Here is a 22,530-nt window from a genome sequence, read left to right as displayed (position 1 = left end):
TTTTTTTGTACAGTCAATATGCACTTATATTTACCCACTTCCTTGCATTTCCATGTTTTCATATGAGATTTTTTTTTTCCTTAAGAACCATATTTCACTCTCATTTCTGAAAAGAAAAACTGTTTTCACTTGGTATGGAATTCTGTATTGGCAGTGATGCCCGCCCGCCACCCCACCCCCTGACCGTGCCCCAGCATTTGAAAGATGTCATTATATTGTCTTTATGTCTGTGGCTGCTTAGCTGCTTTTAAGACTTTCTCTTTGTTTTTGACTTTTAGCAATTTTACTTTGATATGCCTGGATGTGGTTTTCATTATATTTATTTTGCTAGGGTTTCACAGAATATCTTTAGTCCGTGGATTTATGTCTATCAGTTGGAAAATTCTCAGCTATTATTTCTCCCTCACTTTCTCCTCTGTTATTGGTTGTGGAGGATGCACCATATATTAGTTTAATATTGCTGCATAACAAATTACTACAGCCTTAGTGTCTTTAAATAATACCCATTTATTAGCTCACAGGTCAGAAGTCCAGATATGGCATTGCTGGTTCCTCTGCTTAGAGTCTCACAGACTGAAATCAGGGTGTTGGCTGAAATACATTCCTTTCTGGAGGCTCTGGGAAAAAATCTACTCCCAAGGTCATTCAGATTTTGGGCCAAATTCAGTTCCATTGGGCTGTAAAAAATGAAGCCCCTATTTCCTTGGTAGCTGTCTGCTGAGGGCCAATTTTAGCTCTTTAGAGGCCACCCCCATTCTTTGCCACATGACTCCTTCCATCTTCAAAGCCAGCAACAGAATCTCCCTTATGACACATGCTTTGAATCTTTGACTTCAGGAAAAGCTCAGTTCCTTTTATATATTATCTAATTAGGTGAAGTTTACCTCTGTTTCTTAAAGTCAGCTATGCCATGTAACATAACTTAGTAAGGGGATTAAAATCCACCAATTCACATCAATCTAGGGATTATGCAGGTTTATAAAATAACAGGATGGGAATCTTAGGTGCCATCTTAGTATTCTGCCTAACAGCAGACTACAAATAGACCTTTCTACTGTATCCCATACTCTTTTGCTCTTTTCTCTATTTTCCATCTCCTTTTATCTGTTTGTTTAAATGTAGATATTTTCTGTTGACCTGTCTTCCACTTACTATTTCTGTATTCTGCCATGTCTGCTTTGTTGTCAAACCCATTACTGAGGTTGTAAGTTTACTCATTGTATTTTTCCGTTCTAACTTTATGTTTCTGTAGAATCCAAGTCCCTGGTGAAATTCCACATCATTTAAGATAGTTTATCCATTTACCCTCTATTTTCTGGAAAATATTAATCATAACTATTTAAAGTTCTTGCTATTAAGTCTACTATCTGTAGCAGTCTACTTATATTTGTTCTTTTCCTAATTTTAAGGCAATTATTCTTGTCATTTTGCATACCTTGTAATAATATATGAAATCCTGAACATTATATATGAAAAATATATCCTAATATAATTATACAGTTGTCTATTTCTCTCTTTATTTTGACTTCCTGTATTTTAGACCCTCTTATTGTGGGCATACACATTAATAATTGTCACAGCTTCTTGATGAATTGTTCCTTTCATCTTTACAAAATGTCCCTTTCTATCTCGGGCAGTACTGTTTGTCTTGAAGTCTGTTTTATATATTAAACAGTTACTGTAAGCTTTCTTGCTGTTTTCATGGTTTATCTTACTTCTATCATTTTATTTTCCAACTATTCATGTCTTTATGTTTAAGGTGTCTCCTGTAGCCAAGGTATAATATGCTTTTGCTTTTTCCTCAATTCTGTTAATGTCTGTCTTTCAATTGTAGTTTTTAGACAACTGACATTTATTATAATTATTGATATGGTAGACTTAGATCTATCTTCTTCTTTTATTATTTGAATTGAATATATTTTACTATTTCATTTTAATATAATTTTTCCCATTTTGGTTGTATCTCTTTGGATATAACTCTACAGTTCTTCAGCCCTTCCAGAGCCTAATATCTTGTGATTCTACCATCTGTTCACTAAACTTTCTTCACATTTTCACTTTTCCCCTTAGTCATCTTAGGCTCTATGGTCTGCAATTATTTATTGTACTGGATATCTTTTTTCTGACCTCCAGATCCACTTTTCACCTTCTCTACCCTCCTCACTGTTCCAAGAGACCAAACTATAGGATGAGAGTTCTATTATCATATATAATCTATTATCATATAGACTATGATAATAAGGAGTCTTGATAGAAAGTCAGAAAGATGGGGGGAAAAAGTGAAGTCGTTGTGTTTATTTTCTTGGTTCCCTCTCTGAGCCATGGACTGACCTGCCTCCCTTGCCTGCAAGTCTTAATTTCTTTCAGGGAGGCCTTCTCCATATGATTTTCTCCTTCTGGTAACCATTCTTACCCTAGGACCCTTCAAATCTACTTTCAAAATACATACTAGATCTGACTATCTTCATCATTTTCTCTGATACCCGGGCCCCAGTCACCAATGACTTGCATCTTACTTCAAGAGCTTTTTAACTGTTTTCTCTGCTTTTACCCTTGCTTCCACAGTTCAGTAGCCTCAATATAGCAGCTAGAGTGATCTTTTTAAAAATGTCATTTATACATCTATCCCTCTAATGGTTGGTTTCACATTACTAAGAATAAAAACTGAAGTTCTTAAATTGCTCTTGCAATTACCTACCAGTTTCTATATAAATCCTTCCCTCATTGCTCCAATTTTATCTTCTCTTCGTTTCCCTCATGTTCACTCTGATTCAACCAAATTTTTCTCCTTGCTTTTCTTTGAATTTGTCAAGCAAGCTCCAGTCCCAAGGCTTTTCAATTTCTGTTTTGTTTTTCCCACCTGGAATATACTTCTTTCAGGTAACCACATGGCTCACTCCCTTACCTTCTTTGAATCTCTGCTCAAATATCACTGTATCATTGTAGCATTACCTGATCATGCTAAATTCACCCCTATAATCCCTGTTTTTTTTCCTTACTTTACTTTTTCCTCCATAGTATTCGTCACCATGTGCTCCATTAAAGGTTCTTTTTTTAAAAAAAATTGCCTATCTCATGCAAGTAAAAAATTTCCTACATGAGGGCAGGGATTTCTATTGTATTGTTTACTATGTTTTCACAATACCTAGAATGATGTTTGGCACATAGGCATTATAAAAAAATATGGTAGAATGAATGATTTGCTATTTAGATATTTCTATTTTTCTTTACTATATCCAGTAACCACTTAGCAGCTCCCCTAAACAATGGACATGGTTTTTGTACCATCATTTTCTGAATCACCCAGGTTCAAGCCATCTTTATTTCCTCTTATTCCTTCACTGGTAACTTAGTTTAATATTTCTACTGAATTTTTAAAATTATTATTATTATTTAATTTAGAATCTTTTCAATAGATTAACAAATTGCTAACTGGTCTCTGTATCTCCAACTCTGTTTAGTTCTTCTTAGAAAATATCACCTATTCATCTTCCTTGAGTTATCAATAATAATATAACAACCCCAAGTTTTCATTCATTCCCATTAGGGACTACATTATGACTTATGTTGGCTTTAGGCACTTTGCCTTTTTAAACCCCTTCCTTCACTTAAAAAAAGAAAGAAAGAGAGAGAGAGAGAGATTGATTTAATGTACAACTGCTTTGGCGTAAAGACAAATATGATCCAGGCTGGATGCATTATAATATATTCATTATTATGATATTTATTTTTTCTCTGATTTTAAAAGACACTAAAATTAAAACCTTTTTTTTTGGTTCTGAAAGTATTGTGGGTCCTAGGTACACTGTGCCTACTCTGCCTGATAGATAACAGCCCTGTCATCATCACATACAAAATAAAGTCTTGCCTTTACAGCATAGTTCTAAAACTGTCTACGATTGGGTAACTCTCCGGATTTCAAATCCCAGCTAAAATTCCACTTTATTCATTACATTTTCCATATTTGTCCTTAATCTATATCTCTCTCCAACAATTATTTATACAATTAAATGTAAATATTTTTAGTGAAATTTCTTAAATTAATAGAATTTTTCCTAAGTAACTATAATTATATATAAACATACACAATTCTTTGTTAGGTAAAATACCTTGATCTTATTTATCATTAGTGGTTCATTTGTAAGCTATGAATGGCAGATTTAATAGAAGGATATTTACTAATAAAACTGCCTAGTCTCCCTGCAGTTATTGATTTAATTTTTATTTTACAATTATAAGAGTTTTTGTCTTATGACTATATTTCTAAAAGATTGTTTCCTGTCTTCATTTTCATAGACATATTACAATTGTTCTTGCATTAAGGAAGGATTAACAACCTCAGATAATCAAGGTGATTTTATCGACGCTAGACATGGGACATGTGATTCAAAGTGCTATAAATTACCTTTGTTCATTGCTTTTATCTTTTCTACAATTGTATTTTCTGCTTTTGCTGGTATACCAAGCATCCTGACCCTCCTTCGGTATGTATATGATATTCATAATCATTATTCATTTAATATATATGAAAGACAAGTTTAGGAAGGTTTTAGAATATTGTAGTAAATGATTTATGCTTTTGTTTCAAGGTAACAACTGCTAGAGGGGAAAATTGTTATATTTTCAAAATTCATGTATATGCTTAATTCTCTATTTTAACTAAGTTATTTGCATAAAGTATGTATATAGATAACACATTTAGTTTAACTTAAAACTAAATTTATTTACTTAATTTAACAACCTGGAAAATTCATAAATATAGGAAAAATCTTAATTATAACACATATGATTACAATGTTGATTCATTGGTTATAGAAATTTATTGACTATTTACTTCTATATTAGCCAGTTTGACTATGAGAAAACATCAGTGTCATCAACAAAGGAACATAATAACTTCTAGAATTTTGGAATTTCAATACATAAGTTTATTACTATTCTAAATTAAACCAACATTTGTTATTCATTTGTTCTTCCTGAATATATGAAATATATTTAACATTTGTTTTTATCATAGTAGCAGAATAATTGGTCATTATTTTCAAATTATTTTTTTCAAAAGGCTAACATAAACCTTTAGGTCATGAGGAGCAATTTGTTGTCCCCTAGGAAAACAGACTAAAAAACATGAATAAATATATGCAAAAAAAATCTGAGTTGGGTGCATATGGTCTCTGACTTCAATGAACTTGCAGTTTAGGTGGGAGACAAAACTTTAACATATCAATACAGTGAAGCAGGTTTTTACTTATTCACCTAGATCTGGCACTGAAACTACAAAAACTAATAAAATATGGACCTTGCCTTCAAGCTGCTTAGAGTTTACTAGGGGGAGAAAAACACATAAAAAGGAGTGCCGGGAGGGCTTCCCTGGTGGCGCAGTGGTTGAGAGTCCGCCTGCCGATGCAGGGGACACAGGTTCGTGCCCCGGTCCAGGAAGATCCCACATGCCGTGGAGCGGCTAGGCCTGTGAGCCATGACCACTGAGCCTGCGCGTCCGGAGCCTGTGCTCCGCAACGGGAGAGGCCACAACAGTGAGAGGCCCGCGCACCGCAAAAAAAAAAAAAAAAAAAGGAGTGCAGGGAGTTCCTAGAAATGCCTTGATTAAAACTTGTACAGATTGACCTGGGAACAAAGTGGAGAAAATGTTCATTTTTATCTAGGATGATTTGGAAATGCTTATAGACAGTGTGGCACTTGAACTTAAGTTGTGAAGGTAAGTGATTTCTCATAATGCAAGCAAACTGGGGGCAAGTTCTTAACAGGAAAAATTAGTAGGAAAAGTAGAGGCAAAAATGTGTGAAATATCTTGACAGGGAGTTTGTTATGACAAGAGTAGCATGATTATAAATTGTACAGGGAGATTTGAGCTTGGTAAGGGCCTGGTCATGGGAGGCTTTCTTTGCCATGTTAACATGAATGATGTTATCCTGTATGCACCTAGAAGCCATTGAAAAGAGTAAACCTCAGAAGTAAAAGTTATCAAATATGTGTTTTAGATAGATTAGTTTGAAGATAATGTGGATGAAGCTGATAGGGGAAAACTGGAAACAAAGGAAGATACTTAGGAGACCAGTTTAGAATGTGGCTCTATTTAGAGATAGAGAGAAAAGAACATAATAGAGAAATATTTAGTTTGGATAAAAGGGCAAGGTTATTAATTTGATGTTCCTGGTATAAAATGTGTAAAAATCTAGAATTATGTCCACTTGTCCAGTCTGGGGAACTAAATGAATGATAATGCATTAACTGAGATAAGAAATTCAAGGAGAAGAGAAAGTCAGATTGAATATAATCAGTACAGTGTTGAGCATGCCTTATTTAAAGTTCGTGTGAAACTTCTGAGCAAATATTCTCAGCAGTAAGATGAGAAAGATGATAGTAATACTCTAGAAGTCTAGTTCTGAATCTTCTCATGTCTCCTGGTAACTGTAGAGAGCAATAAGTAGAATAAAGTATAACATGCATGCACACACACATAAACACACATGCACACATATACTGTTGTTTCAGTACAATTATGAGATCAACAAAAAATGACAGAGTTGTAATTGCATATAAATATTGCCAAAATTGAAGTAGAACAACGAACCAGCTTGTAGATTCATAAAGATGTTACAAAGAATAACAGGGAATGTGGAGAGGGTCTCAAGATTGACAGACCTCAAATATCTCCAGCATATATTTCTGCTCAAGAAGAGAGGGTTGTACCTTAAGATGGAAGTTCTGGGAGTAGGACCGAGGTAGATAACTCAAAGCAGAGTATTTTTGGAAAGAATGGGGAAAAAGTTTTGCAAAATGCCTAGGGGGTCCAGACATAGCAGATCTAAAAAAGTGCCAGCAAAATACCATCTACAAGTGAATACATAACTTTGGAAAACAATAAATATGAAGAGATCTCGAAAGCCCAGATCTGGCAGTACAAGTTCTTTTGAAGCAGGCCAGGTTTGCAGAGGCAGAGAAGGTATAACCACACATAGGGACTATATTTAACTCCTCTATATAAACAGAGAAGATAACTCAGTTTTGAAGCTTGGAAAGCTGGTGCATGTTCTATTCCCATAACTTTCTGCCTCTAGTTTAAGAAAACCCATCTCATTTAAAATGATTAAGTAGAAAAGGAAAAGCTTCTGCCTACATACCAAATAATTATAGTGAGAGAAATGAAAATTATTAAGCATTACTTTACAATGGACAGTGAAAACTCACTAGAACAATGTTACCATGAATCAGATAAAAATATAAATGTAACTCTATGTAAGTTTAAGTTAAAAAAATTAAACAATCTTGGCCATGAAACAAGAGAAAAATAGCTAGATGAAGGAGGCTATGGAATGAAAACTGACAGAACTCAGGAAAGAAATAAATGGGAAAAAATTTATAGATGAAGACTAAATTATGAAGCACAGAAGGAAGAAAAGACAACATAGAAAGCATGTATGTGGCATAGGAGGGGGAGGATGGAGAATATAAAAGTAAGAAAAAGTATTAGAGAAAATAGGCAAATATAGAAGATAGGAAAAGGAGAGCCAAAATGCACATAATTGCAGTCCCTAAAGAAGGAAACCAAAACAATAAATATTTAAATCTATAAAGTTTACTGATATAATAAGTAATGATAAATAATGAATAAATAATTAAATAAAATAATATTTGAATCTACATATTGTAATGGCACATCAAGTGTCTAGGGAAATTGATCCAGAACAATCAACGCTGAGATGTACTGTGGTAAAATTATTGGATTTAAAGATGCAGAAATAATCCTTTTGTCATCTAAAAAATAAAAAGGAAAAACAAAAGTTTGGCATCAGGTTTCTCAACAGCAGCATTCACCTCCAGAAGACTGGAGAAACACTTAAAAGATCCTCAAGGAAGGAAAACATGAGCTCATTATTTCATCATCAACAAACTGCCCTACAGTTATAAACAGTTTGCATATGGAAGTACCCGGGATATGTTGATATTAGATACTCCTTAAGAACTGACAGCAAGGCAAATTGTAACCAACCAAGATATGATTGGGGAAATTTTGATAAACGGTCTGGCGAGGGACTTCCCTGGTGGGACAGTGGTTAAGAATCTGCCTTCCAATGCAGGGGACGTGGGTTTGATCCCTGGTTGGGGAACTAAGATCCCACATGCCATGGAGCAACTAAGCCCACGTGCTGCAACTACTGAGCCTGTGCGCCACAACTAGAGAGAAGCCTGCACACTGCAACAAAGATCCCACATGCCACAACAAAAGATCCTGTGTGCCTCAACGAAGATCCCGTGTGCTGCAACTAAGACCCCGCATGCTGCAACTAAGACCCAACGCAGCCAAATAAATAAATATTTTTTAAAAAAAGGTCTGGTGGCAAGCATCAAGTATGTTAAACTACTTAGATTTAGCTATCTATATTTAGCTAATATATTTAACTAAGTGCAATTAATTTATGCTAGAACTAAGGCAAATACTAAGCTGAGCATAAGGGTGGCAAAATAGAATGAAATGTAATATGCTTTGATAAAGTAGAAATTGTACAACTAACAAAAATGGGAGAAGTAAACAGGGTAGAGATCAAAAGAAGGATAAGCTTGATGGCTGCCTAATAGATAATAAATGGAGAGTCAAGGGATATTATTTTTATAGACATTTTATTGAAGCATAATATATTTTCAGAAGAGTGCACAAATTGCAAATGTAAATTGATGGATTTTAACAAAGCGAAGACACCTGTGTAACCAGAGTCCAGCCCAAGAAACGGATAATACAAGTATTCCAAAAGCCCCTCCTCCACCTCCCTTCTTGTCTAAACCCTTAATGCCTAAAGTTTACCACTCTCCTGACTTCTGCAGTGAATAGGCTAATTTGTTCTGTATTTGAACTTTATGCATACACAGGAGAATACAGCACATAGTCATTTGTGTCTGCATTTCGTTATTCAACAACGTGCTTTTAAGAGTCATTCATATGGTTGTATATAACAGAAGTTCATTTTCATTGCTCTATAGCAGTACTATCCAATCAGATTTTGTAAAATGATGGAAATGTTCTATATCTCTGACATCCAATATAGCCTCTAGCCACATGTGCCTATTGTGCATTTGAAATGTGGTCAGTGTGAATGAGGCACTGAACTCTTAATTTTATTTAGTTTTAATTGACTTAAAGTTAAGTAAGCACACATGGGTAATAGTTACCATATTGTACAGCATAGTTTTATAGTAGTCCATTGTGTGAATATACTAAAATTTATTCATTCTGTAGTTAATGTTGTTTCCACTTTAGGGCTAATATGCTGTTTCTATGAACATTCTTTTACTTGTTTTTTGGAAAACATATGAATACATTTCTATTGAGTACACATATAAACAGCAGAATTGCTGAGTCATATGTATGTTAAGCTTTTTAATAAATTTTTAAAGTATCTGCACTAGTTCATTCTTCTAGCAGTCTATTTTTTTTTTTTTTTCTTTTTGCGGTATGTGGGCCTCTCACTGTTGTGGCCTCTCCCGTTGCGGAGCACAGGCTCCGGATGCGCAGGCCCAGCGGCCATGGCTCACGGGCCCAGCCGCTCCGCGGCATATGGGATCCTCCCAGACCGGGGCACGAACCCGTATCCCCTGCATCAGCAGGCGGACTCTCAACCACTGCGCCACCAGGGAGGCCCTAGCAGTCTATTTTTAATTATTCTTAAACTCAAGCAATTTTGATAGGTGTATAAGTGTTGATATTTCATTGTCATCTTAATTTCCCTATTCAGAGGATTAATATTATTGAACATGTTTTCCTTTATTCATTAGCCATAGGAATGTGCAATTTTGTCAAATGTCTTTTCTGTTCTTTTGTCTATTTTTACATTGGGTTGTCTGCCTTTTTTATTATTGATTTGCAGAATTTCTTTATATACTCCAAATGTGGGAGTCATTTGACATATATATTCATGACAAATATCTTCAACTCTATGACTTGCCTTTTCACTCTGATAATGGCATCTTTTGAATGAAATATAATTTTAATGTCCTGTTTAAGAAATCTTTGCCTAATCAAAGTCATGCGGACATTTCTTATGTTATTTTAATAAGAGATTATAAAATCAATAATTCAACTGGGAATGATATTTTTTGTATAAAGTTGGAACCCAGGTTCATCTTTTTTTGTATGGATACTAATTGACTCACCACCATTTATTTAAAGGCTGTCTCTTCCCCCCACGGACATGCACCAGCAGACTCTATATATGTGGTTCTATTTCTGCACTCTGTTCTGTTCCATTGGTCTATTTGAGCATCCCGGTACCAACATTACACTGTCTTAATTCCTGTGTATTTTTTGTGAATATTTACATCAGTCTTTGTTGTAAGTCCATCTTTGAGATTATCTTGGCAATTCTTGGCCCTTTGTATTTCTAGGTGATTAAAATCACCTAGTTAATGTCCATAAAAAAAACATGCTGAGATTTAGATTGGAATGTCTTTGAATCAATTTGGGAGCATTGCTATACTTACCACACTGAGTCTCTTGATCAATCAGTGAAGTATGATTCCTTCAGTTATTTAAATCTTCATTTATTTCTCCAATAACGTTTCATAATTTTCTTTTTCAGAGTTGAGGTCTTAAACCTCCTTCATTAGATTCATTCCTGTTTTTGATATTTAGTATAGCATAGTATAAAATAGTTGTTTATTACTGGTATGAAGGAAATGTAATTCATTCTTATTGCTTTGACCTTGTATTCTGCGACTGTGTTCATATTAATTTCTAATAGTTGGTAGATTACTTCAGATTTTCTATGTAATAATGAACAAAATTCACCACAGCAAAGCTGCAAAGAAATAAAGGCTTTATTTGGCATCTGAGAATTCCAATTCAGGAGACACTGATCTGAGCAGGAGTTGAAAATGTGTTCCAAGGAGGAAATAAAAGACGGGTTTATGAAGGCAAAAAAACCCAACAAGGTTGCACAAGTTGTTTCAAAATAATTATAATTGGTACTGGCAAGCCAAAGCTATTTTTATCTTTACATGATTGGTTGAGAAAGGCTACCACTAGAGGGAGGGAAAAGTTCGTTACTGTGGCAGGTTGCAGGTTTTCTTGTAGAGTCCTTGGAATATTTGTGGTTTGGCCCAATTCAAAAGTTCATGGTTCCAGCTGGTGAGGATGTGCATAAGCCCTGCTTCCTTAATGGCCTTCCAGCTCCATTTTAAAGAGCTCTCTTAGCAATACTGACTACATGCTGAAGTTCCTTTTTCCACAGTACATAATCACAATCTGCAAATAATGATTTTTATTTCTTCTTCTCCAACGCCTATACATTGTTTTTCTCTTGCACTGATTAAGATATCCTGTACAACGTTGAATAGAAGTAGTGATGGTATACTTGTTTTTTATGCCCATCAAGATGAAGGTTTTTGGTATTTTATTGTTAGATATAAAATTTGCTGTAAATTTACCCTTAAGTGTGATATTGGGACCATCTATCAGAATAATAATCTATTTCTAGTTCACTAAAACTTTTTTTAATTAATAAATTTTAAAATTTATCAAATGCATTTAATGCATCTATTGAGATGATTGCAATATGATACCTCTACTTTATTCTAGGAATAAATTGGATTTAGTCAGTTGCTTGATTCAATTTGCTGATACTTTGTTTAGAATTTTTACATCTATATTCATGAATAAGGTTGCCTTATAATTTTCCCTTATTAATGTGCTTGTTAGGTTTTGGCATCAATGTTACTCTGGTTTCATAAAATAAGTTGAGAAATATTTCCTCTTCTCTTAATATCTGGACTAATTTATGGAGGTATGGTATTATTTTTTAATTAAATCTTTGGAAGAGCTCACTTGTCATGTACCTGACCTAGAATTTCTTTGTGAGAATGTTTTAAATTAAAAATTGAATGTCTGTGTGTGTGTGTGTGTGTGTGTGTGTGTGTGTGTGTGTGACTAACAAATCTTTCTGCTTTTATCTTTATAATTTCTATCATTTTACTTCTATGTTTTTAGTATTTTTATTTTATTCACCTATATCTTCTGTCTATTGGTATATATGCCTTTTCTATCCAAGTATAAATTTAGCTGCATCCCAGAAGTCTTGATATATATTTTACTCATACTTTCAATTCAAATATGCCTTTCAATGTATTTTTCATTTAAACCATGTGTTATTTAGAAGTGTACAGTTGGTGCAGGATTGGTTCCTTCTGATGGCTATGAAGGCAGGGTCTGTTCCAGATATCCTTGGCTTGTAGATGGCAATCTTTTCCTGAGTCTTCACATTATCTTCCCTCTGTGAATGTCTATGTCCATATTTTCTCTTCTTATAATGACACCAGTTATATTGGATTAGGGCCTACTCAACTGAACTTATTTTAACTTAATTACCTCTGCAAAACCCTGTATCCAATATGATGGCATTCCAAAGTACTGGGAGTTAGGATTTTTGGCATATAAATTTTGGAGGGAACAGAAATCAGTCCATAACAGTAACAAACCATCCCAAGTTTAATCACTTAACAACAACAATTTATCCTTATCTTTTATGGTTCTGCAAGTTGACTCAGCTCAACAAGGTAGTTCTTGCTTAAGGTTTCTCTTGAGCTTGTGGTCAGATGGCACATAACATTTGAGTTACCTGATAGTATGACTGGGTTAGATTTCCTAGATGGCTGACAGTTTAGGCTAAATTTTCCTAGGAGCCTAGGTGGGGCTGTTGATTGGTCATAGAGGCTTCTTTATGCAACTTAAACATCTGCTAACAAGGTGCAAGTATTCCAAAAGGGAACATCCCAAGTTTTAGTGTTCTAAGAGACCCAGGCATAAGATACAAGGCATAAACTGCAAGGCTTCATTAGACCTAGGCTGAAAGTCCAAGAATGTCACTCTTCTGCATTCTATTTGTCAAAAAAGTCACGTTTCAAAAAGAGGGTGATTAGATTCCATCTCTTGATGTCAGGAGCAACAAGCATGTATTGGGGGAAAAGAGGAATCAATGATAGCCATGTTGAGTGATTATCTACCACAGTATCTTTCACTGGTTTTGGAAAATACTTAACTATTCTTTCTTCAAATATTGCTTCTGCTCCATTCCTTATCTACTCACCTTTTGGATATCAGTTACACATATTGTAAACCTTTCACTATATCCATGTATCTTTTATTCTTTTTTACTTTCTGTTTTCATTTGTTTTTATGCTCTGTGCTTCAGACTGAAGTTTTTTCACTGATCTCTAATGTATTAATAATATTTCCACCTGCTTTTCCAGTTACCTGTACTCTAGTTTACTAATTCTACCATCTCCTGTGTCTAATTAGTTGTTAAATTCACCTATGAGTTCGTTATAATTAGTGTACTTTTCTGATATAGAATTTTATTTCTTTTTAATAGATTCTAGTTCTCTGATAATATTCTCTACCTTGTCATCTGTTTTCTTGGACATATTAATCTTCTAAATTTAAAATGTCTGTCAGATATCTAGTATCTGAATATTCTGTAGTACTATTTAAATTTAATTTTTTTCTCTTGACTCTGTCTCTTGTAACTCCTATAATTATTTTTAATCATTTGAGATTTTGTGTACCAAAAATAATAGAGACTCTGAACATTAATAACTCCAAAAATATTTTACAATAGCTTTATTAAGGAAGGTAGAATAGGAACAGTTCCCTGTAAGCCAAGCAGGAATTTAGCCGATTTAAGGAGAGGTTTAAGTTTTTTAAAGACCTTATCAATTTTCAGATTGTCCTTTATCCTAGAGTATAGTCTTTCAAGAGGTCCTGATTGAAAGGTATGTTAAACATAGGATCCTTCACTTTTGATGACATTTGAACTCCAGTATTTGTCTACCCAGTCACAGTAAAACTTCCTAGAGCAATATTATCAGTTCTTTTTACATTGCATTAGAAATAATAGGACTTCCCTGGTAGCGGAGTGGTTAAGAATCCACCTGCCAATGCAGGGGACACGGGTTCGAGCCCTGGTCTGGGAAGATCCCACATGCTGCAGAGCAACTAAGCCCGTGAGCCACAACTACTGAGGCCCCGTGCCACAACTACTGAAGCCCATGCACCTAGAGCCCATGTTCCACAACAAGAGAAGCCACTGCAATGAGAAGCCCGTGCACCACAACGAAGAGTAGCCCCCGCTCTCTGCAGCTAGAGAAAGCCCACACGCAGCAACGAAGACCAAATGCAGCCAAAAATAAATAAATTATTTAAAAAAGAAATAATAGCCAGTACATTTAGCTAACTATTTGGTGAGGTAACAGCATATAAAAAATAACAGATATATTGAGCTATACACACACACACACACACACAGACACATTCAGTTAAAAAAATTTAACATATATTAACTGAAAAATGAAAACAAAATAAGGTCTGTAGTCTGGTTAACAGCAGTAAGCCAATGTCAGTTTCCTGGTCTTAATGTTATATTACAGTTCTGTAAGATTTCACCATTTAGGGATGCTGGGTGAGGGTACACATGATGCTTTGTACTATTTTTACAACTACCTGTGAGTTTCAAAATAATAATTTCAAAATAAAAATAGTTTCAAAATGAAACACACTTGAATGTCACAAAAACTGACTTGAACAATTTGAAAGGATATATCTCAGATTATTGAATAGGAAGACCTAACACCACCAATATATCAGTTCTTCTTAAGTTAATTCATAATTTTAATGTGATAATGAAAATACTAATGGAATTATTGAACTATAAAACCTGATTCTAAGTTTTTATGGAAAAATAAGCAAGAGTAGCTTGGGAATCTGAAACAAAGAAGCACAGTAACAGAGGCTTAGCCTCATAAGCTAAAATGCACCATAAAGTCTCAACACTGAAGCAATATAATATTGATTTATGAATAGACTGACATTAAGTCTAGAAATAGATCTCAACTCATATAGGAATTTAATATAATGACAGTAAAATTCTAAATAAGGGCATCAAAAATGGACTTTTAAGAAAGTGGTTTGAGTATAATGGGGACAGACTTTGGGGAAAAAATTATATCCAGAACCCATATGATACACCAGGAAAAACTCAAATGGGACAAAGATTTAAATGTAAAAAAAATTAATACAAGTGGTAAAAAAAATCAGCTAATTTCATTATTATTTTTAAAAGGTGAAGGTATTTGTAACTATGACTAAAAATCTAGAAGTCATAAGGGAAAGACTGATAAGGTTTACTCCATAAAATTAAAAAAAATAAGCAAAGTCAAAAGCCAAGCAACAATGAATTTATGCAACTCATATTCTATAAAAGATTAATTCCTCTAATAAGTAAAGCTCTCCTAAGATTAACATCCCAACAGAAAAGTGGAAAAGCATCAAAGAAAACAAAATACAAATATGAAAGGATATTCAGCCATATCTATAGTAAAGGTCATAGAATTAAAAATTTTTATGTGATAGTATTTCTTATGTACCTAGTTGACAGGAATAAAACATTGATAATAGATCTGTTTATGTGGCTGTATAGAAAAAAGTGTTCATATATTGCTTGAAAGAGCACAAAATGGTGCAACTCTGATGAAAAGGGTATCTTTAATACTTAAAAAAAATTGCAGATATGTTTACCCTTTATGCCAGCACTTGTACTTCTTGAAATCCTTTTTGAAGATATCCTGCAAAAAATATATTTACATCCATAAGGCTATCTATATTACATACAACCACATATTATGTATGTACTATATACATGAAACAACAAACACTGGGAAAAAACTAAGTGTGAAAGAGCAACAGACAGGTTGAGTAGATGATTTCATTTTTGCACAATGTAATATAATGAAAGTGAAAACAAATAGGGAGGGGCTCTATGTTCATATAGGAGGGGATCTTAAGAATATATTGTAACATGAAAAAATCAGGTACAGAACAGTCAATATATGGGGTTCACCAAAAAGTTCATTCAGGTTTTTCCGTGAGATGTTACAGAAAACCTGAACAAACTTTTTGACCAACCCAATAGTTTGCTACTTCCTCTGAAGAAATGAGAGTATAGAGGTATGCATTTATAATCATTTGTATTTTCATAAAGAAACACTGTGAAGGTATAAATAAGAAAGTGATGAAAATGATAACCTAAAGGGATGGGATAGAAATGAGAGTAGATGAGAGCAGGGGTATAAGTAAGCATGTCTCTCCAGCATGTGCTCTTTGTATAGCTTTCCAAAATATAATCATACTCCAAATTCAACAGAATTTAATTTTTTTTAAGTACAATAAAAGTCAAAAACAAATACATAAATTGTGAAATCATTATCAAGTGCTAATGTCATGGAAGTGGTGTAGGATGGAATAGCATTGCAGGCCAATGCTCCCACAGAGGATAACTAGAAAAGCTGGGTTAAATTAAAAATCATATATTTAAAGGCACAAAGTGGCAGAGAACTAGAGGGATTAAAATTCCAGAGAGAGCAGAAGCTTTTAGAGATGAAATAGGGATTTAAAGCTGTCCCTGACATTCTTGTCAATTCTTGATGAGGGGTAGATGCTTGACAACATGGACTAGGTCTAGGTAGAGTGTCACACTAGGGGGCAAGCAAACTGTCATAGTTTCTGGTGACCAAATGGGGCCAAGAATGACACCATTCTTTTTCCTCTGGAGAATTCTGATGAAATCTGAAGCTGTGAGGCTTAAGTCTAAACAGAAAAGTATCAATATCATGATTTGTCAGTTCTCGCTCCATCAAGGTGATCATTAAGAAAAATTAGTTCTTCATTTCTTTCCCTTCCATCCCTCATTTAATTAATTAATTTTTATTATGATTATTTTTTAATTTCTTGTGGCACATGGGCTCTAGAGTGCAGGCTCAGTAGTTATGGCGCACAGGCCCAGCCGCTCTGCAGCATGTGGGATCCTCCCGGACCAGGGATCAAACAGTGCCCCCTGCATTGGCAGGCAGATTCTTAACCACTGCACCACCAGGGAAGTCCCCATCCATCATTATTTTAATATGTGTATGTATTCTCACCTGTGATAGTTACCATGGATTTAAACAAGAAGGTGGATGAGCACTTTAAGGGAAAAAGGTGAAATAAAAGAGGAACAGAAGTGACCAGATTCCTGCTTCTCTAATGGACTTTGCAGAGTGGCAAGATAGAAAAAAAAAAAGTAGTTTCACTAATAAGTTTTCAGTTGTAATATTAAAACATACTGCAAAGAAAATGTAGAATAATGCCAAGAGAGAATTATGGGACAATCTAAACTAAATCTCCTCTCTGGGGATTTAGAGAGGGTGTCCTGAAGGAAATTGCATTTAAGCTAAACCCTAAAAGATGGGGGATGAGAATTTCACACAGTGGGAACAATGTATGCAAAGACTCTGACTCTGAGTGCAAGAAATAGCTATATAAGAGTGTTGTATGATAGAATGTCATAAACAAAGAGGGTGGTAAAGGCAAAAGTTGTGAGGTGGCATGCAATGAGACTGATGAGCCATTGAAGCTTCCTAGTGGGTTAGTGAAATAATCAGAATTTTACCTTAAAAAAATCACTGTGGCTCTATGTGGAGAGTGGACTGCAGGGATAAAAATGGTTGTTGGCAGATAAGTTAGGAAATTGTTTTATTTTCTTCAGGCAAAAAATGCACGCTTGGAATAGGCCAGTGGAATTAGAGATGAAGAAAATCAGAGAGATATATAAAAAGAGTTATTTATAAAAATCACAGTATTTTATTATTGATTGTCTGTGGTGAATGAGGAAAAGAATACTCTTTCAAGCATGCTTCTTTCCAGGTTTTGGGCTTGAAAACTACATGGGTGATGATTCCATTTCTTGTGACAGGGAGCACCAGGGGAAGAGCAACTTTTGTGTGTGATAGGAACTTAAGTCGAGAACTCAAGAAAGATATGGACTGAAAATATATATTTAGAAGTCATAAGAGATAGTGGAAGCTGTCTTTTACATCCTGGAAGAGTACTAACCAATATTTTGTTTATTCCATGAAATTCTTAAACCATACCATCATAGCCTTACTCCTTAGACAAAATACCAAAAAATTCACTTTATTCTTAAAACATAGTAATGTTTTTCACTAAAAAATTGTGTTTTATGAATATTATTTCTTGTTTTGCTGTTCATTTAACTGATTTTGGAGAATTATGAGAATGATTCATCTTTTCATCTTCTTTTGTATATCAGAAAGAAGGTTATAATCAAACTGAAGATACATAAATATTTGTTAATAATTATGAGTTATTGTTAGCTCTTTATATACTTCAGAGAACACCATTATCATACTACATATAAAAAAACTGCTTATGCTAAATGAAGCAGAATACTCAATTTTAGTTAAGCATATGACCCACATTTCTATTTTATACCAAAAACTTTATCCTAAAGTGTGGTTCTAAAATGTGACACTTTACTTCCTTTATATGTCTTTAATGAATCTGCTCATAATAAAAGTTAAATTATTTTTCATTTAAAAACATCATTATCTTTTAAGAATTGGTAAATATGTTTTCATTTCCTAGTAGTATATATTTGAGGAAAGAACATATATTTTTACCAGGTTGATACAGGTGGAATTATCTCACTTTTTACAAAATAGTCATAAAATACTGAACATATGCTACATTTTAATAAATTGAGTCATTTTGGATGACAGTATTGGTCATACTTGTTTATTATTCAAGTTCCAGAACAAGGAAATAAAGGGTAAGCATAGGATTTATTTAAAATATCCATTTTAAATGTAGCTTTTATTTCTTTACTTTCTAAAATGTTCAAGGGTTGATTATTTTTTGTTGTATTTTAGTTTATTTTCCAAAATACTAATATGTGATTTTTGTACATTATTTTTCTTTTTAAAACAAATACTTGACCAATACAAAATACAGAGATCTTCATTCTTTATATTTGAGAAAGTTATTTCTTATTTATTTTAACTTTTGAATAGTGAGGGTAAAAGTCAGAGGTCCAACCGAAAAGAGATGGCACCCTCAAATTAGGACAATTCAAGTAAGGTTGAATAAAGTGGCTATTTAAAATGCGGGCAGGGTATAAGGAATCCCAAAGTATAGTGCAATACTTCAGGTCTGTTACCACTCAACACCCAAAGGGAAACAAGGGTAGGAAGAAGAGAGACCTGTAGAGGGTACTGCTTTGCCTAGTGACCCAGTCAACTTGGGTAACTGCAGAGAGGGAGCCTGGGAATGAAGACCTTGACTTCACTTTCCTTTCTCACTCTGGAGCACCCTATTGGCATAACTCAATCAGTATCCAGAGGCAAGAGAGCCTATTGATGTAGTCCATTACCTAAATGGAGAGCAAGGTAGAGAAAGGTAGAGAGTAAGTTTCACAGGGACAAAAGGAAGAGATCTCAAACAATGGATGTGCACCACAGAATGAAGAATGTGAAGTATGAAAGGTAGTGCTAAATTTTTTTCAGCCAAAGCTGGGGCAGAGAGTTTGGGCCATAAATGCTTCCTCCTAGTGAAGCTCAAGTAACTTTAGAATTGGTTGGCAGGGGGCAGAATATGGAAAAATGGGAAGAGTTGCAGTTAATTCACCCAGATTGAACTCTGTCAACTGGCCAAAGAACCTTAGTCTAATGGATGCACAGGGAAAAAAATTACCCCTGAACCTAGCAAACATTTTCTACAGCTAATAATAATGATTTTTCATGATATCATTGCTATTTGCTTGCAGGATTGTATCTGACAAACACCGTTCTCTGGCCATGGGTGTGACCTTTGTGATTTTGAGAATATTTGGTATGGACTTCTGGCAATCTGTTATTACATTGAATTGAATTGTTTCTTTTTTGATTTATACATGTGTCAACATGTATATTTAGAATTTCAAATAAATAATTATGATAAACTGACACAAAACAATTGAATGGGAGAGCTGCTTTACAGAATTTAGGAGACAATACTTAGAGTAAAAAAGTAATACTTAATGTAAAACCTATCCTGTCATGTAAAATATGCATTAATATTATATTCAGTTAGAAGAGAATCTTTTTGATCAGAAGTATATTCTTCAAGCTTATACAAGTGGTTTGGTAAGCTGAAACAAAGCACATATAAGCACAGAAACTATATTTTGCATTGCTTGCATGTTTGAGAAGTCATTAACCTAGACTAGTGCTTTAAAAATTTCTCATTACCAAAGACACTGAATCTGATGTTTTAAAAGATTTATGTCCAAAGAACAAATTGGCTTTGCTGAGGGTGATGCACTGTGTACTTCAGGCTTTCTTAAAATGCAAAAAATAGCTTTCAAATCCACATTATGACTATATTAGGAGCTCTGATTCAAGAAGTTGACTAAAATTATTGGTGGGGTAAGGAAACAAGATTAGACTGGATTGAAGACTGAAAGCCATATGGTAAATGGAGTCAAGAATGTAGAAAATTTTAAGTGTGGCTCTAATGGGGATCAGAGAAATTGTTCTATAGCTAGATCAATATGCAGGGTTTAAATTAGCTTTTTTAATTGAGAAAAATTAGAGCATGTTTTTATGGTCAAAAGTGATCCAGTGGATAACGATGGATTCTTAATGGAGGAGGGAGCATAAGAAACAGCAAGTGCACAACTTCCTACCTCAGAAAGGAAGCCAGTGAGGCTGATGCATTTTTGAATGGGAGAGGGTGGAATAAGATGATGATATTTTAGATACAACTGTCTCTAGATCTTTCAGGGTTTTGCCATCAAAGAATTTAAGCAGAGGGTAGATATTATCTGATTTACATTTAAAAGATAACTCTGCTGCTGGAGGGAGAAATATTTAGCAAAGATAAATGTGGAGGAAAAGAAAAAGGAAGCTTTTTCTGAAGTCTAAGTCAGAGTTATATTAAATTGGGTTCTGGGGGTTATAATGAAAAAGAGAAATCAACTTATTCAAGGTGTACTTGGAGGTAGTGTTACAGTGGTTTATCATGGATTAGAAAAAATATGGTAGGAAATAGAAAAAAAATGAGTAGTAGTCCTAGGTTTTTCACTTTGAACAATTATAAACAGAGTACCAGCACTAACTGAGACTGGGAAATCTGGTGATGGGCAGTGGTCTTTGACAGGAATCAAAACGTCATGAGGCATGAGCACTCCGAAAATTTCTTACGGAAGATGGTCAATCATTAGATATGTTAGTTCTGAAAACCCAGTTCTAATGTCTTTGTAGTGGCATTTATTTATTTATTTATCTATTTATTTATTTTATTTTATTTTTAAGACTGCATTCACTTTTACCTGAAAGCAATACTGTTCCTGAGGAAATGTCTCTGTGAGTATATAGAGATTTCCCTCAGCACACAACTATTCCTCTGCATATGAGGCCTTCTGAAGCTAGGGCTGCTACAAACATGCCAAAGCATTTACATTTTCAGTTATTTTTGCAATATCTTGATACATAACAGGCATACATTGCATTTCAAAACTAAATTTTCAGTCATTGAAAATTCCACAATTTGAAATCTTAGGAGATATATTGAGGTGACAAAATCAATATTTAGTATCTCTGTTTTAAATACTTTCTCCTAAGTTTTTCATTTAGAAATTAACAAAAATGTTGAGATGTCAACTAAATAACAACATGCATATCATTCTAAGAAGATGAAGATCTGCTAGCTTTTTTTATATCTACAGGGATAGGGATTTTCGAAAACAATTACGTTTTCAGTTTTTAACAATCCTATTGATAAGCAACTTCTTAGATAACTTTAAATGATATGTTTACAGTGATGATGACTAAATATATAAGTTTATGTTTAGGATTAAAATCATTCTGATCCCAACCTACAGTGTTTTCATGGTGAATTTACAATCATTGCGTTTTTCATAGGGACTATACCTGGACCAGTAATTTTTAAAATAGTAGGAGAAACTTCTTGCATCCTTCGGGATACTGAGCGCTGTGGAAGCACTGGAAGTTGTTGGATCTATAACAAGACAAAAATGGCCTACCTGTTGGCAGGAGTATGTAAGTGATATCTATTGAAGAATATTGAGAAGTAAAATTGTTTTTATTTATTTATTTAAAAAATTTTAACATCTTTATTGGAGTATAATTGCTTTACAATGGTGTGTTAGTTTCTGCTTTATAACAAAGTGAATCAGCTATACATATACATATATCCCCATATCTCTTCCCTCTTGCATCTCCCTCCCTCCCACCCTCCCTATCCCACCCCTCTAGGTGGTCACAAAGCACCGAGCTGATCTCCCTGTGCTATGTGGCTGCTTCCCACTAGCTATCGGTTTTACATTTGGTAGTGTATCTATGTACATGCCACTCTCTCACTTTGTCCCAGCTTACCCTTCTCCCTCCCCCTGTCCTCAAGTCCATTCTCTGGTAGGTCTGTGTCTTTATTCCAGTCCTGCCCCTAGGTTCTTCATGACCTTTTTTTTTTTTTTTTTTTAGATTCCATATATATGTGTTAGCATACGTCTGTATGACAGACTCTAGGTACAATTGTTTTTAAAAACTTACGGTTTAGAGTAAGTTATAGTCATAATAAACTAAGAACAAATGGATACTTTGATTATTAAAGAAGCATATATTATTATATACAAA

General features: G+C 34.3%; 1 protein-coding gene across 1 annotated transcript in view; it reads left to right on the top strand.

The window, feature by feature from the left end:
* LOC308616335 (solute carrier organic anion transporter family member 6A1-like) overlaps positions 1-21,944 on the top strand; it is a gene marked incomplete at both ends in the record, with an annotated part of 76,424 nt that extends 54,480 nt beyond the window's left edge. The window contains 3 exons of the mRNA XM_081232601.1: positions 4,297-4,484; positions 19,662-19,726; positions 21,799-21,944. Coding sequence (XP_081088727.1) covers positions 4,297-4,484; positions 19,662-19,726; positions 21,799-21,944 — 399 coding nt within the window. The remainder of the gene's footprint in view (positions 1-4,296; positions 4,485-19,661; positions 19,727-21,798) is intronic.
* Between the last annotated feature and the right edge of the window lie 586 nt (positions 21,945-22,530).

This window comes from Mesoplodon bidens, assembly GCF_964165515.1.
Source record: "Mesoplodon bidens genome assembly, chromosome: 4".
NCBI lineage: Eukaryota > Metazoa > Chordata > Mammalia > Artiodactyla > Ziphiidae > Mesoplodon > Mesoplodon bidens.
This window is presented reverse-complemented; position numbering and strand designations above follow the sequence as displayed.